Raw genomic sequence first — 12,854 nt, 5'->3', positions numbered from 1 at the left:
AATTAAGATCAGTTTACACAATCTTATTTGTTAAAAATATCTCTTCTCTATCTTCTTTATTTTTAACTTGGTGGTACGCAATTTTAGCTTCTAAAAAGACTCCATTTTGCTTATTTTTCGTTCCAATAAAAGACAGTGGAAGTGAAATTTTCCCATACAGACCCAAAACTAAATTCTCAATAACAAATTTATTAAAGCATGTCATAAGGCCTATTTACCAAACTGGCACCAATACTATTGAAGCGGAGCCATAAATGAAAAACCAAAACCTTGGCGTAAAATTCTTATTATATTCAATACTTGACTGAAGGCGATGCTTTTGATTCTGCAAAACTAGCAAAGATCTAAGCCGGACATATTTAACCGCTCAACCCACAGTAGGAAAAAATTTCGAATGAGGGATAAGATACGCCAATGGCTACATCATTACAAACATTACTGCTGTCAAAAGGTAAACAACGGCACTGAACCAAATTAAATATCATTCTCAATAATCAATAATGTATGAGATAGAATCAAATGGTTTCACTTATCGAGGAGGTGGCGGAGGAGGTGGAGGCAGGTTCGATTTTGCGAATCCCACCCATGCAACAATGCCAACTGCCAGAATTATCCATCCAAATATGTCATACTTCAGATCACTGCTCTTCTTTTTCTTCTGCGTCTGACAAAGAGAACCACAAATAGGTGATAAAACTCATACAAAGCATAAGACATGCTTACTGCTATTTGTCTTGTTTGGGTTGGACTTGGCTCTTGGACTCTCCAAATAAAATGCATATCCAATCTATCTCAAAGCATGTATATACTGATTAGGTAACTAAGATCTATACAAGTTCAATTTGGTGCACTAATGGTAAAACCTATGAGCCCTTCCTACTTCACTAGAAGAATCAAACTTAACGTAGAAAAGTGAACATTTAGAACCATCAACTTGCAAATTTGATTCAACAAACTCCTTTATTTCACTGCATCGGCAATCCTTGATTTTGTCCTCCGTCAGACAACAGTAAATTAATGGAAAGATAATTTGAAGGTAAATTAAACCTCAGAAAATCAATTCATTAACAAATTGCGAAAAATATATATTAGTTGTTCATAAAAGGTCGAGAACTATACAAAACAACAAAAAACTCATACAATATCACAAGGTTAACGCAGGGAAACAAGACAGAAATATACCTTTGTAGCCGAAGATGTAGAAGATCCAGCTGTTGCTGCCTGCTGCTGCTGACCCAATCCATGCTGACGAATTTCTAGATAAAGCTCAGGAGCCTGGAAAGAAAGGCATTAGTAATTTGATACAGAAGCCAATCTCAGAACAAGTTGATGAAACTTTTTCTATTTAAATAAAAGAGAGTTTATTCTAGAAAGAAAGAATACAAATGAGGCAGTGGATAAGGTACCACCATCCATAAAAAGCAAGGAAGAGATCAACTTTAAAGAATAGCCAATTGTGGCATCAATCTTTTGTGAAGGGGGACCCTTTTGTGAAGACAAAAACTTTGGAATAGAGATCTTCCTCTCATTTTCCATTCTTTGCATTGAATTCAACAAAACCAAGCTTTTCTTTCCCATTTCAGTATTAGTTCCTAACAACTCTCCTCAAAAACTAGATCAGTATATGTGTTTTTCCACATTCAATTTATACATAAATAGAGAAGATTGGGAGAAATATCCCTTGTGTGTTGCATACACATAGGGTAATTTATTTATATTGTAAGATATGGGCCAATGCCCTTAATACATAATAGACTAAGCCCAAATAACAGAAACACACATCTTAACATCTAACACTCCCCCTCAAGCTGGAGCATATAAATCATATGTTCCAAGCTTGTTACAAAGATAATCAATTCTAGGTCCTCGTAAGGACTTAGTGAATATGTCTGCCAACTGGTTGCTTGAGTTAACAAACTCAGTCTTGATATCTCCGGATATGATTTTTTCTCGAATGAAATGACAATCAACTTCAATGTGTTTGGTTCTCTCATGGAAGACAGGGTTAGAGCTAATATGGAGAGCAGCTTGATTATCACATATAAGTATCATGTGAGTGACATCTCCAAATTTCAATTCACTAAGCAATTGTTTAAGCCACACAAGCTCGCAAGTAGCTGATGCCATAGCTCTATATTCTGCTTCTGCACTGACCTTGCCACAACACTTTGCTTCTTACTTTTCCAAGATATCAGGTTGCTACCAATAGAGACACAATATCCAGAAGTAGACCTCCTATCAGAAGGGGAACCAGCCCAATCAGCATCTGAATAACAAACAATTTTTGTATCGTTGTTAGGGCCATATAGCAAACCTTTTCCAGGTGATCTTTTAATATACTTCAGTATGCGAACAACTGCATCCCAATGGTCTTCACATGGGGAGTTTAGAAATTGACTCACCACACTAACTGCGAAGGAAATGTCAGGACGCGTAACAGTAAGATAGTTTAATTTACCAACTAGTCTTCTGTACCGTTCAGGATCTGAGAAAGGCTCCCCCTGATTTGGTAGGAGTTTGATGTTAGGGTCCATAGGTGTCTCAACAGATTTACAGTTCATTAACCCTGTTTCCTCCAAGATGTCTAACGCATACTTCCTCTGAGATATGACAATACCATCATTGGATTGTGCTACTTCAATACCCAAAAAGTACCGGAGTTTGCCAAGATCTTTGGTTTGAAAATGATGACAAAGGTGTTGTTTCATCTGAGAGATGCCAAGATAGTCGCTTCCTGTGAGAACAATATCATCGACATACACTATTAAGTAGATACATCCAGCACTCGAGTGGCGATAGAACACTGAATGATCCGCTTCACTGCGAGACATACCAAATTGTTGAACAACACAACTGAATTTACCAAACCAGGCCCGAGGAGACTGTTTTAGGCCATATAAGGATTTGCGAAGACGACATACCAATCCAGATGACTCCCCCTGAGCAACAAAGCCAGGCGGTTGCTCCATATAAATTTCTTCATGCAAATCACCATTGAGGAAAGCATTTTTGACATCAAGTTGGTAAAGAGGCCATTGTCGAAGAGCGGCCATGGCAATGAAGAGGCGAACAGAGGTCATTTTTGCCACTGGAGAAAAAGTATCACCATAATCCAAACCAAAAATCTGTGTGTAGCCTTTGGCAACCAGTCGAGCTTTCAGACGATCAATCGTGCCATCAGGACCAACCTTGATAGCATACACCCACCTGCAACCAACAACAGACTTTCCAGATGGTAATTGGACCAGCTCCCAAGTTCCACTTTCCTGTAAAGCACTTAATTCATCCATCATAGCTTGACGCCAACCAGGATGAGTTAAGGCATCACTCACAGATTTGGGAATTGACACAGAAGAAATGGATGAGAGACAAGTATAAAAAGATGGAGATAATCTGTGGTAATTAAGAACAGTATAATGGGGGGAAGGGTTACGGGTAGAGCGTATACCTTTACGGAGGGCAATAGGCAAGTCAGACTCAGTTGCTGGAGCCGGAGGAGACACATGAGGCGGCACCGGAAGTGAGTCATGAGGGAGACGATTACGGCGACTATAAACCTGAAGGGGTGGAGGTGAAGGATGATCCTGTGGTGAAGGAGTCTAAAGAAGGAGAAGACAAAATGGGTGGAGCATCACCAGGAGGATCACATATAAGAGGAATATCAACAGTAACAGGGAGAGGTACAGAACTAGAAGATAGATGTGAAAAGTAAAAAGAAGACTCATCAAAAGTGACATCAGCAGAGATAAAATGACGATTGAGGGAAGGGGAAAAACACTTATAGCCCTTTTGTGACCGTGGAAATCCTAAGAAGACACATTTGTGAGACCTAGGAGATAACTTATCAAGACCAGGACTAAAATCATGAACAAAACATGTAGACCCAAAAACTCGAAGAGGTAATGGATGCAGAGGGTCTTGAGGAAATAAGATAGAATGAGGGATTTTGTTATCTAGGACGGAAGATGGCATGCGGTTGATAAGATAACATGCTGTGAGAACTGCATCACCCCAAAAACGTGAGGGTACTTGACCATGAATAAGAAGTGTACGAGTTGTTTCAATAAGGTGTCTATTCTTGCGCTCAGCCACCCCATTTTGTTGAGGGGTATAAGCACATGAGGTTTGGTGAAGAATGCCATGAGAAGCCATAAACTGTTTAAACGGTTGAGAAAGGTATTCACGGCCATTATCACTACGTAAATTTCGAATAGAAACCCCAAACTGTGTTTTTATTTCATTGAAAAAAGATTGAAAAAGAAAACAACTCAGAACGATTCTTCATTAAAAACAACCAAGTACATCTGGAATAGTCATCAATAAAGGTAACAAAATACTGAAAACCTAAAATGGACTTAACACGACTAGGTCCCCAAATGTCAGAATGAACCAATGAAAAAGGAGACGACGCCCGTTGTGAGACACTACGAGGAAAGGAACTACGAGTATGCTTCCCTAACTGACAAGACTCACACGACAAACTTGATAATGTGGACAACCTCGGGACAAGTTGTTGTAGTTTGGCAAGACTGGGATGACCGAACTGAGCATGAAGAAGGGATGGTGACTCCATGACAACGCCAACATGTGGAGAAGGGCGGAGATGATAAAGGCCATGAGACTCACATCCTGTGCCAATCATGTGTTTCGAACTCCGGTCCTGCAACCAAACAGAATCTTTAGTAAATGAAATAACACAATTAAGAGTACGAGTTAAACGACTAATGGACAATAAGTTGAAGGGAGACCCAGGGACATAAAGTACATGATCAATGGATATGGATGGAAAAATATTAACAGTACCAATACCATGAGATGAGACTCTAGACCCATCAGCCATTGTTACTGAGGGTAAATTATTCGGACATGACAAGGAAGAAAACAAGGACTTGTTACCAGTGATATGATCGGTGGCGCCTGAGTCAAGGACCCAAGGTCCAAGGGAGTGAGTTAGACCAACAAAAGGTGTACCTGTACGTGCAACAGATGCAGATGTAGTGGAACCAGAGTGCTGATGATCCTCATACCATTTGAGAAATTCGTTAAAGATTGCAGGTTTGTCTACGATATTAGATGAAGTAGGATGGTCTGCAGACGGTGATCGGGGAGGTGGATCAGAATTTGCCATTGCTACAGGTCGAGGAGGACGTCCATGGAGAGCATAACATCTATCAATTTTGTGGCCTAACTTGCCACAATGGTCACATTTTGGACGTCCTTTACTTGGCTTGCGAGACCGACTTCGATCATCACGTTGAGCAGCCATAACAGAGGAATCATCAGTATGAGGGGATGTCTCAGTGACGGGTTTGCTCGGTATACGCAAAAGAGCAGAACAAGTAGAAGTAAAGTTGGGTATGACAGGAGAACCCAAAATCTGATCACGGACATGAGAAACATCATCAGAGAGTCCGTATAATGCCAACAACATGAAGAACTTTGATCGTTGTTCCAATTCTTCAGCAGGAGTGGAAGCAGGAGGTAATATATCATTAAAGTCATGAAGAAGGGCATGAATTTTACCCAAATATTCTGCCATAGGACCAGGATTGCGCGGACCAATAACAGTTAATAGGTCCTGACAAACACCATAAAGACGCTGAGTGTCATTGGTGTATAACAACTTCGCTTGTGCCCATACTTCTGAACATGTTTCATAGGATCGAAACATTTGTTTCAGTGAGGAGTGAATGGTGGACTTTATAACAATGCACAACTGAGCATCAATTTTCATCCAGCGGGAAGTGTCATCTATGGGAGCAGTAGTCACATTTTGAGTAAGATGATCTAAGTACCCTTGACTCTTCAACCAAAGTTTGATGTCGGACGCCCATGTTGCATAATTTGTGCCATCTAACTTGTCAATGGACAAGTGTACATTCACATAATTGGTATATATTGAAGGATCAGAAGATGAGCCACCAATAGAGGTGTTTGTAGACGAGGAAGACGCCATAGGAAGGAGAAACCCTAAAAATTCAAAGTGCTCCGATTGACGCAACGACCACAGATCCAGAAAGAGGGCGAGGAGGCGATCACGGCGGTGCTGATCGGCGGCGGAAAGCTCCGGCGACGCGCCGGCACGCGCGGCGGCAGCGGCGACTCTTGCGGCGGCGCGTGGGAGGTCCGTTCGCCGCGATCTTCGTACGACGGTGGTCGCCCGGCCGAGACGATTCCGATGGTGTGGTCGCCGGTCGATTCTGGAACTCCGGCGACGGCGGCGGCGACGGCGGCGGCGGCGGCGGCGACGACGGCGGCGGCGGCGACGGCGGCGACGGCGACGGCGACGGCGACGGCGGCAGCAGCAGCGACGGCAGTGAGGGGTGCCGGAGACCGTGGAGTTGACTGGAACTATTCCTGTGCTCTAGATACCATATGAGAAATAGAGAAGATTGGGAGAGAATATCCCTTGTGTGTTGCATACACATAGGGTAATTTATTTATATTGTAAGATATGGGCCAATGCCCTTAATACATAATAGACTAAGCCCAAATAACAGAAACACACATCTTAACATCTAACAGCTTTCTCCAATCATAGTTTCCGCAAAAATCATTATAATTAGAAAGTGACACAATAGCGTCCTCCGTTCACCATGACAAGAACACTCGGTTCTCCCTCCTCTCACTTTTTGAGGCACTGTGGGAGTGCTTTTCTGATTGACAACTATGATAACAATTAATTAAAATTTCAATAAGAAAAACTCAATCCATCTAGAAAAAAATTTATTGTCAAACATCACACTGTATAGAAGTTAAAAATTATTTGACTTCGAATAGTCTCAGAAAAGTCAGGACAAAATGGCAGGGCAGGGAAGAGCTGGGAAGGGTGGAGCAGGGAGACCAAAAAGCTTCACACATTGTTGGCTTTATAAAATTAGGTTACTAAGGACACAACCTGGATAAAGATGGAACCAGGAGATGCCAGATTTATGCTCATCACAGACCGTACAAATCTAGTAAAATTTTGTCATGACTCTTCCAAAACAATTGTGATCCAAACTTTCTCAATCAGATAAAAATAACATGAATAGAATCAAATTCATTAAGATGTGATAAGCATAGATGTATTGACAATCTACAAATCAAGACAATCGCAAACTTTCAGCCATAAATATAGATATCAGAGGCTTTACAATAAAAAATTGGAAATCACGATATCTGCCTTAATTATCTCAAACCCATACACAAAAGTGACAACAAAATTGAACAAACTGCAACAACCGTTTCTACATTCCAAACACAAATCATAAGTCAAAGGAGTCATTTAACCAATTTGACGGTACAAACCGATATAATACAAAACATACCTTAGCCGCCACTTCCAATGATTTAAGGTAAAGTTCATTTGAAGGATCCTACATAAGACAAAAGTTCTATTAGAAATTATTTCAACTGAGACAAACGTAAAATACATCCCACGATGCATCTCTGATGAGACTGCCATTGACACTGAATAAAACAATTGTACCTCATCAACAGCTTGTCGAAAGTACTGAGCTGCCTTGTCAAAATAAACCTTTGCCTCCTCCTGATCTGGATTTAAAAATGCCATCGAGGTGTGAGCATTTCCAAGGCACCAAAGGGTGTCATGCTTCTTGGGATTCACCTCAAGCGCCTCCTCCAGCTTCGAAATAGCCTCTGCTCAAAAACAGAACGCAAACAAAAATTCAAAATCATAAGCACACAAGTACTTACCATATCAGCATATGCTCCATTTAAAATCTTCAAAATAAAAAACTAAAAAGTCCTTACTTTGGAAATTTCATGTCCAAACAAATGTAGGGTGTACTTGTTATATTCTATGTACTTTAAAAATATAATTGTTGGCAGAATTTGTGTTTCTTGAGAATTATAAAATATTAAAATACATACAATATTAGGGATTTCAAAATATCTCTTGATTTTTATCAGATTTTAAATTCTTTAAGATTATTTGAAAAGCTGAACCGCATGAAAATCATTTTCTTAAAAAAAAGTGATAATCGGCCCTAAATTGACGAAAAAAAAATTTAAGTAGAATAAGAAAATTAGCAGTACCTTGGGTCATTTTCTTCGACTCAGGAAAGTTCTGAAACTGAGACAATTCTAATAAAGCTCCACCCCATCGTGTTAAGTTCTGTAGAGAAAAATGGAAAAAACGAATCATTTTAGAAAATTGCAGAACATTTTTAGAAAAATTGCAGACATTTTACAGAACTTTTTCCCAATCTAGCACGCAACGACCAATTCATATGAAAATAAACCCAGAAAATGATAAAAACAAAAATTAACAGATTAATTGGGACGATAATCTAAATAGAGTAGCCATGAGCCAATCCTTTGAGAGAAACATTCGGAGTTCAAAGGAAACGACGAATCTAAAATAAAATAAAACATAGAAAGGAAAAAGATATACGAACGTCGGCATCTATAGGGTTCTTGATGTATTCGGCTTCTGCAGCCTTACGAGCGTGGTCGAAGAACAAGAGGCGATCAAACTCACCCTGTTGCAAATCCATGGCAGCTTGAGAGCAACAGATACTTTGGGAGTTTTGTCTCGCTTTTAGGGTTTTGGGTTTTAGAATGGAAATCTGCAGCTGCTCTTATGAGGGCAGAGCTGCTAATGACCTACGTGGAGACCTGAAATTGCCCTCTCTTTCCTCAATTTTAGATAAATAGATAAATAGATATTTGTTTGATGTCAATGAATAATCAATAAATATATTCAAATTGAGGTAACACAAAAACTCCAAGTCTTTTTACCCTCTCGTAACACTGTAAAAGATGTCACAAAATATTTACGAAATAAATATACTGAAAAAAACACCTAAACAACTTTAGTGGCTGTTTCACCATGGAACTATTTGTGTGCCATAGTTCAGATTATTTTTTTCTTTTTCAGAAATAAACCCAAATAAATAAACAAATTTTTGAATAGCTCCACGTTTTATTTTATTAAACTACACGTCTATATCATGTAAGCTCGGAATATGGATTTTTTATTTAAAATAGTGTTGTTTAATTGAACATTACCAAAATGAATATTTTTTTTAAAAAGTTATCATCAGGGGTAAAACGTATTTATATGCTATTTATCATTAAGTTGTTAATACAATATTATTTTAGAATTTTTCATCGATACAATTTTGATTTCAGGATGATAAAAATATTTGTATTAGGAGATATTTGTGAATGAAATCTGGACAATAAATAAATACTTCAAACGAGTATTTACAAATAGAAAATAATGAAACATTTAATACTAATTTATAATTAGGTAAGATATGAATATTATATTACTCACATTATTCTTAAAAAATTAAAATTTAATTTATATTTTATTAGGTTAAATTTAATTAAAAATAAATTTAATTTATATTTAATTTAATTTACATTTTTTGTAATTTTATTCTAGATTTATTTTAAAAATTTATAAATTATCTTTTTAAAAATCTATGTGGGAATGCATTTTTTAAAGGCCAAAATCAATATGTGAAAATGATTTTAATATATCAAAAAAAAATTTAATCGATTCATTTGGACTAACAAGACTTTAGACAACTTGAATATGATTTCAAAATTAAAATAGACTTAAAACAAGCAGGTTTCATTTAACAAAATGATAACAAAAACTCAAGAAATCATGAAAACTTAAACACAAACAAATGGTTCAAAGATGAACAACGAATAGACCCAATCAAAAGGAAAGTAATCACTACAACACAAGACAAGAAAAGAATAAAGCATATAACAACACGAAATTGAAGAAACAGAGGAGAATATGAACTTACCTCTTGAATTGTGTCTAACCATGGCTCTAGATACCACATTATGAGTTCATCTTCAAGTAATAGTCCGTGTGCATGACTTCAATAGAGATTGGAAAAGTGTGGTGCGAAAGCAAGGAGTAGAAGAGGAGAAGTGGTTCGACGAGATGATGAATAGAAGGTCTCTCAAGAGAGGTTAGGTCAACTCTAAGTAAGGAGGCTAGAGAAAACCTATAAAGGAACTCTAACCTAAGGTGATTCACAAAGATAAAGTTTAGAGTCATCTCAACATAGTAACTTTGCTACACTTATTAATAGTGTTTACAAGGTCTAGACTCCTTTATTTATAAAAGGAAAGCTAGTGTCTCCAAAAAGAGAGGGAAATTTTGAGTCTACAAATTGAATTTTGGAGCCAAAAAGAGGCATGACACAAGTGTGATTTGCTACATAAGCAAGTCATACCTTCCATGCTTGTAGGCACACAAAGGAGATCATTAACCCTAACTTGCTCTCCAAGTTAGTGCACCAAATTAGGGTTAATGTATCTCATTATCTCAAGCCCCACTCCTTCTAGGCTCAAACTTCATTCTAGGACCAAAACCATTAAAGCCCAAATACGTTACCCAAAGAAAACCCTATACTACTAGGCATATAATACAAAACCCAAAATTAAACCTACTCTGATATATTTAAACAATGTGGCCCCTAAGATAGTAGCTTAGGTCCTCTCAATAGTTGAGGCCTACTCTTATTGTCTGCACTTGGCCAAGGCTAGGGCATTTATCATCACTTTCATCGTCATATCATACGTAGTGAGGGGATAACTCTCCTATCTTAGCTAGGATCATGACATCAGTACCATATACTAAGTTGAAGTGTGTCTCCTTGGTAAAGGATTGAGGAGTGCACCTAAATTTCCATAACACTTCTAATAGGTCCTTTAACCATCTTCCTTTGGCCAAGTCTAACCTCTTCTTCAACTCTACCAAAATGACGGTATTCATGATTTCACCCTACCCATTTGACTAAGGATGTTCCATAGAACTTGTAATGTGCTTAATCTTGAAATTGGTATGAATTTCCTTTTGTTATCGGTGATAATGATGTTAGGTACTCCATACCAAGATACTACGTTCTTCCATATAAATTTCTGCACTTACTGGGCAGTAAGTTTCGCTAAAGGTTCTGCCTCAATCCACTTAGTAAAGTAGTAAATGTCGACTAGTAAGAACTTCACTTGACCCTTACTTGAAGTGAAGGGGGTCTTATGATATTCATTCCCTACTTTGCAAAGGGTCATGGAGAAAAAATGTGGTGTAGTTGTTCCTGCTTAGCATGAATAAGGTTACCATGTTTTTGACTTGGTATGCACTTCTTTACATATTCGGTGTAGTCTACCTCTAAAGTCAACCAAAAAGTAGCATGGCTACAACACTCGTGTTGCCATTGTTTTTTCCCTAGAGTGATATCTACAAATGTCTTTCGTGTAACTCCTCAATTTGGCCTATTCTAGAGTAACACATTTTAGCAATGTCCGACAATATCCTCTTTTGAATAACTCGTCACCAACTTTACTTGCTTATCCTTTCTCTTCACTCTCGAGTAACTCCCCACTTTTTAGGTACTTAATAATTGGCGTCATCTAAGTCTGTTCTACCTCCACGACCATACACCTTTTTGTTTAAGTGGATGGTGATGAAAGAACTTGTTGAAGCAACAACTTATATCTCCCTTTATTGGTACTTGCCAACTTTGACAGGACATTGATAACGTATGTCCACTTTTGATTTGTATATGATGGAGTAGGTGGATACTTGACATAGGTAATCTGCACAGAGTAGAGTAGATATGCATGCAAACAAATGTGTCTTTTTTCTTATCATTTTTGTTGTTTTTAAATGTTGAGTATTTAATGCATGTTCGGAACAACAAACTGTTTTTCACAATTTTTTCGTTCAGACAAGATTTGATCATTTAAGCATTTGAATAAGATATCAAGTAGTTTATAAAGTTTTCATAATTGGATGAAAGAAATCGTTTGGCACAAGGTATCATATATCCTATGTAAAGCTTTTACTAAAAGTGCTTCTTTAAGTTATCTTTGTTTCGTTCAAAAGCGTGTTTAGCAGGATGTCTCTCAAAACAAATTTTTGACTCATCATTTAACACTTTTAGCGTATCTTGCAAAAACAGCTTTTGATATTTTATCTATCAGGACATATAGAGAGCTCGTTTGAACATTGCTTAGCAATGTATAACAAGAATCGTTTCACAAAACTCTCATATGACATATAAACACGTTTGTAGTAAAATCGTTTGATGGTGCGTCTACTAAGACTTTTCTTTAGAAATACTTTATATTTCATATATGGCTTTTTCAAAACAAGTTTCTCATTCAATAATTTTATCTTTAGAGAGACAATACTCTTTCAAGTACTCATTTTGTTTATCGTTGTTTGTTAAACTTCAAAATATATGAAAATGTTTAAACATTTCAGTCTTATAGACAATTTAGTCTTAACATAAGTTTTGTGAACATACAAAAGAAAAACTAAATTTTGAAACATCCGAGCAAGTGTCTTTAATTTTCAAGTCAACACAAAAATAACTAAAAAATATAATTACGTGGACCAATAAGGAAGCTGTTATAATATGTTATTATTATATTGCAAAACGTTGATTTAGAACGTAGATATTTTATTGCAACGCTCAACAATTTAATAAGCAATGATCAGAAAAACTTTAAGTACTCCAACGTTAAGTCTTTTTTGCTTTTATTGTCTTTTATTTCTTTTATTCTTTCCTAGCTCTATAAATAGAGAGCTCTTCCCCCATTCCAAGACACACCAAATTCAGTCTTTCTCATTCTCATCTCTTCTTAGTTTCATTATATTTTCCTCTTCAAAAATTATTCTGAGTTATTTTTTATACTCTTTTTAGAGATCCTTGCTAGTTCTGAGATGCTCAGAGATATTCTGGGAAGTTTCTTGTTGTATCTTGGGGGACTTATGCAATACACCGCGAATAAGTCCTTAAGGACAGAATCTACACGTCTTAGGAAATTTTGTTCGTGTTTTTGTCAGCTTTTATCCAACAATCTTAAGG

The 12,854-nt window shown here is 37.3% G+C and overlaps 2 protein-coding genes across 2 annotated transcripts; both read right to left on the bottom strand.

Annotated features, from left to right (window-relative positions):
* Nucleotides 1-251: 251 nt before the first annotated feature.
* LOC148196408 (mitochondrial import receptor subunit TOM20-like) lies at nt 252-8,591 on the bottom strand. Its single transcript, XM_088094332.1, has 6 exons — nt 8,403-8,591; nt 8,041-8,119; nt 7,472-7,641; nt 7,311-7,358; nt 1,183-1,275; nt 252-664 (listed from the first exon to the last, which is right to left on the bottom strand). The coding sequence occupies exons 1-6, from the start codon at nt 8,499-8,501 to the stop codon at nt 530-532; spliced, it is 624 nt and encodes a 207-aa protein (XP_087950458.1). The 5' UTR covers nt 8,502-8,591; the 3' UTR covers nt 252-529.
* Nucleotides 4,521-7,234, bottom strand: LOC148196409 (uncharacterized). The gene is made up of 2 exons (XM_088094331.1): nt 4,972-7,234; nt 4,521-4,660 (listed from the first exon to the last, which is right to left on the bottom strand). Exons 1-2 carry the CDS (start codon nt 5,954-5,956, stop codon nt 4,623-4,625), a joined length of 1,023 nt encoding a protein of 340 aa, XP_087950457.1. The 5' UTR covers nt 5,957-7,234; the 3' UTR covers nt 4,521-4,622.
* Nucleotides 8,592-12,854: the final 4,263 nt, after the last annotated feature.

This window comes from Vigna umbellata, chromosome 7 (assembly GCF_029865625.1).
Source record: "Vigna umbellata cultivar VRB3 chromosome 7, Vumbellata_1.0, whole genome shotgun sequence".
Taxonomy (NCBI): Eukaryota; Viridiplantae; Streptophyta; class Magnoliopsida; order Fabales; family Fabaceae; genus Vigna; species Vigna umbellata.
The sequence above is the reverse complement of the archived record's forward strand: the minus strand, read 5'-3'. Positions and strand labels throughout refer to the sequence as shown.

What these genes read in the sequence shown, in the direction of transcription:
- LOC148196408 (XM_088094332.1), bottom strand. Translation starts at nt 8,501, where the DNA reads ATGGATTTGCAACAGGGTGAGTTTGATCGCCTCTTGTTCTTCGACCAC. An exon ending in AGAACCCTATAGATGCCGAC is followed by an intron (nt 8,120 to 8,402) that starts GTTCGTATATCT and finishes TTTTCTCTACAG; the next exon opens with AACTTAACACGATGGGGTGG. An exon ending in CTACATCTTCGGCTACAAAG is followed by an intron (nt 665 to 1,182) that starts GTATATTTCTGT and finishes TCTCTTTGTCAG; the next exon opens with ACGCAGAAGAAAAAGAAGAG.
- LOC148196409 (XM_088094331.1), bottom strand. Translation starts at nt 5,956, where the DNA reads ATGGCGTCTTCCTCGTCTACAAACACCTCTATTGGTGGCTCATCTTCT. An exon ending in TGCATCTGTTGCACGTACAG is followed by an intron (nt 4,661 to 4,971) that starts GTACACCTTTTG and finishes GTTTGGTTGCAG; the next exon opens with GACCGGAGTTCGAAACACAT.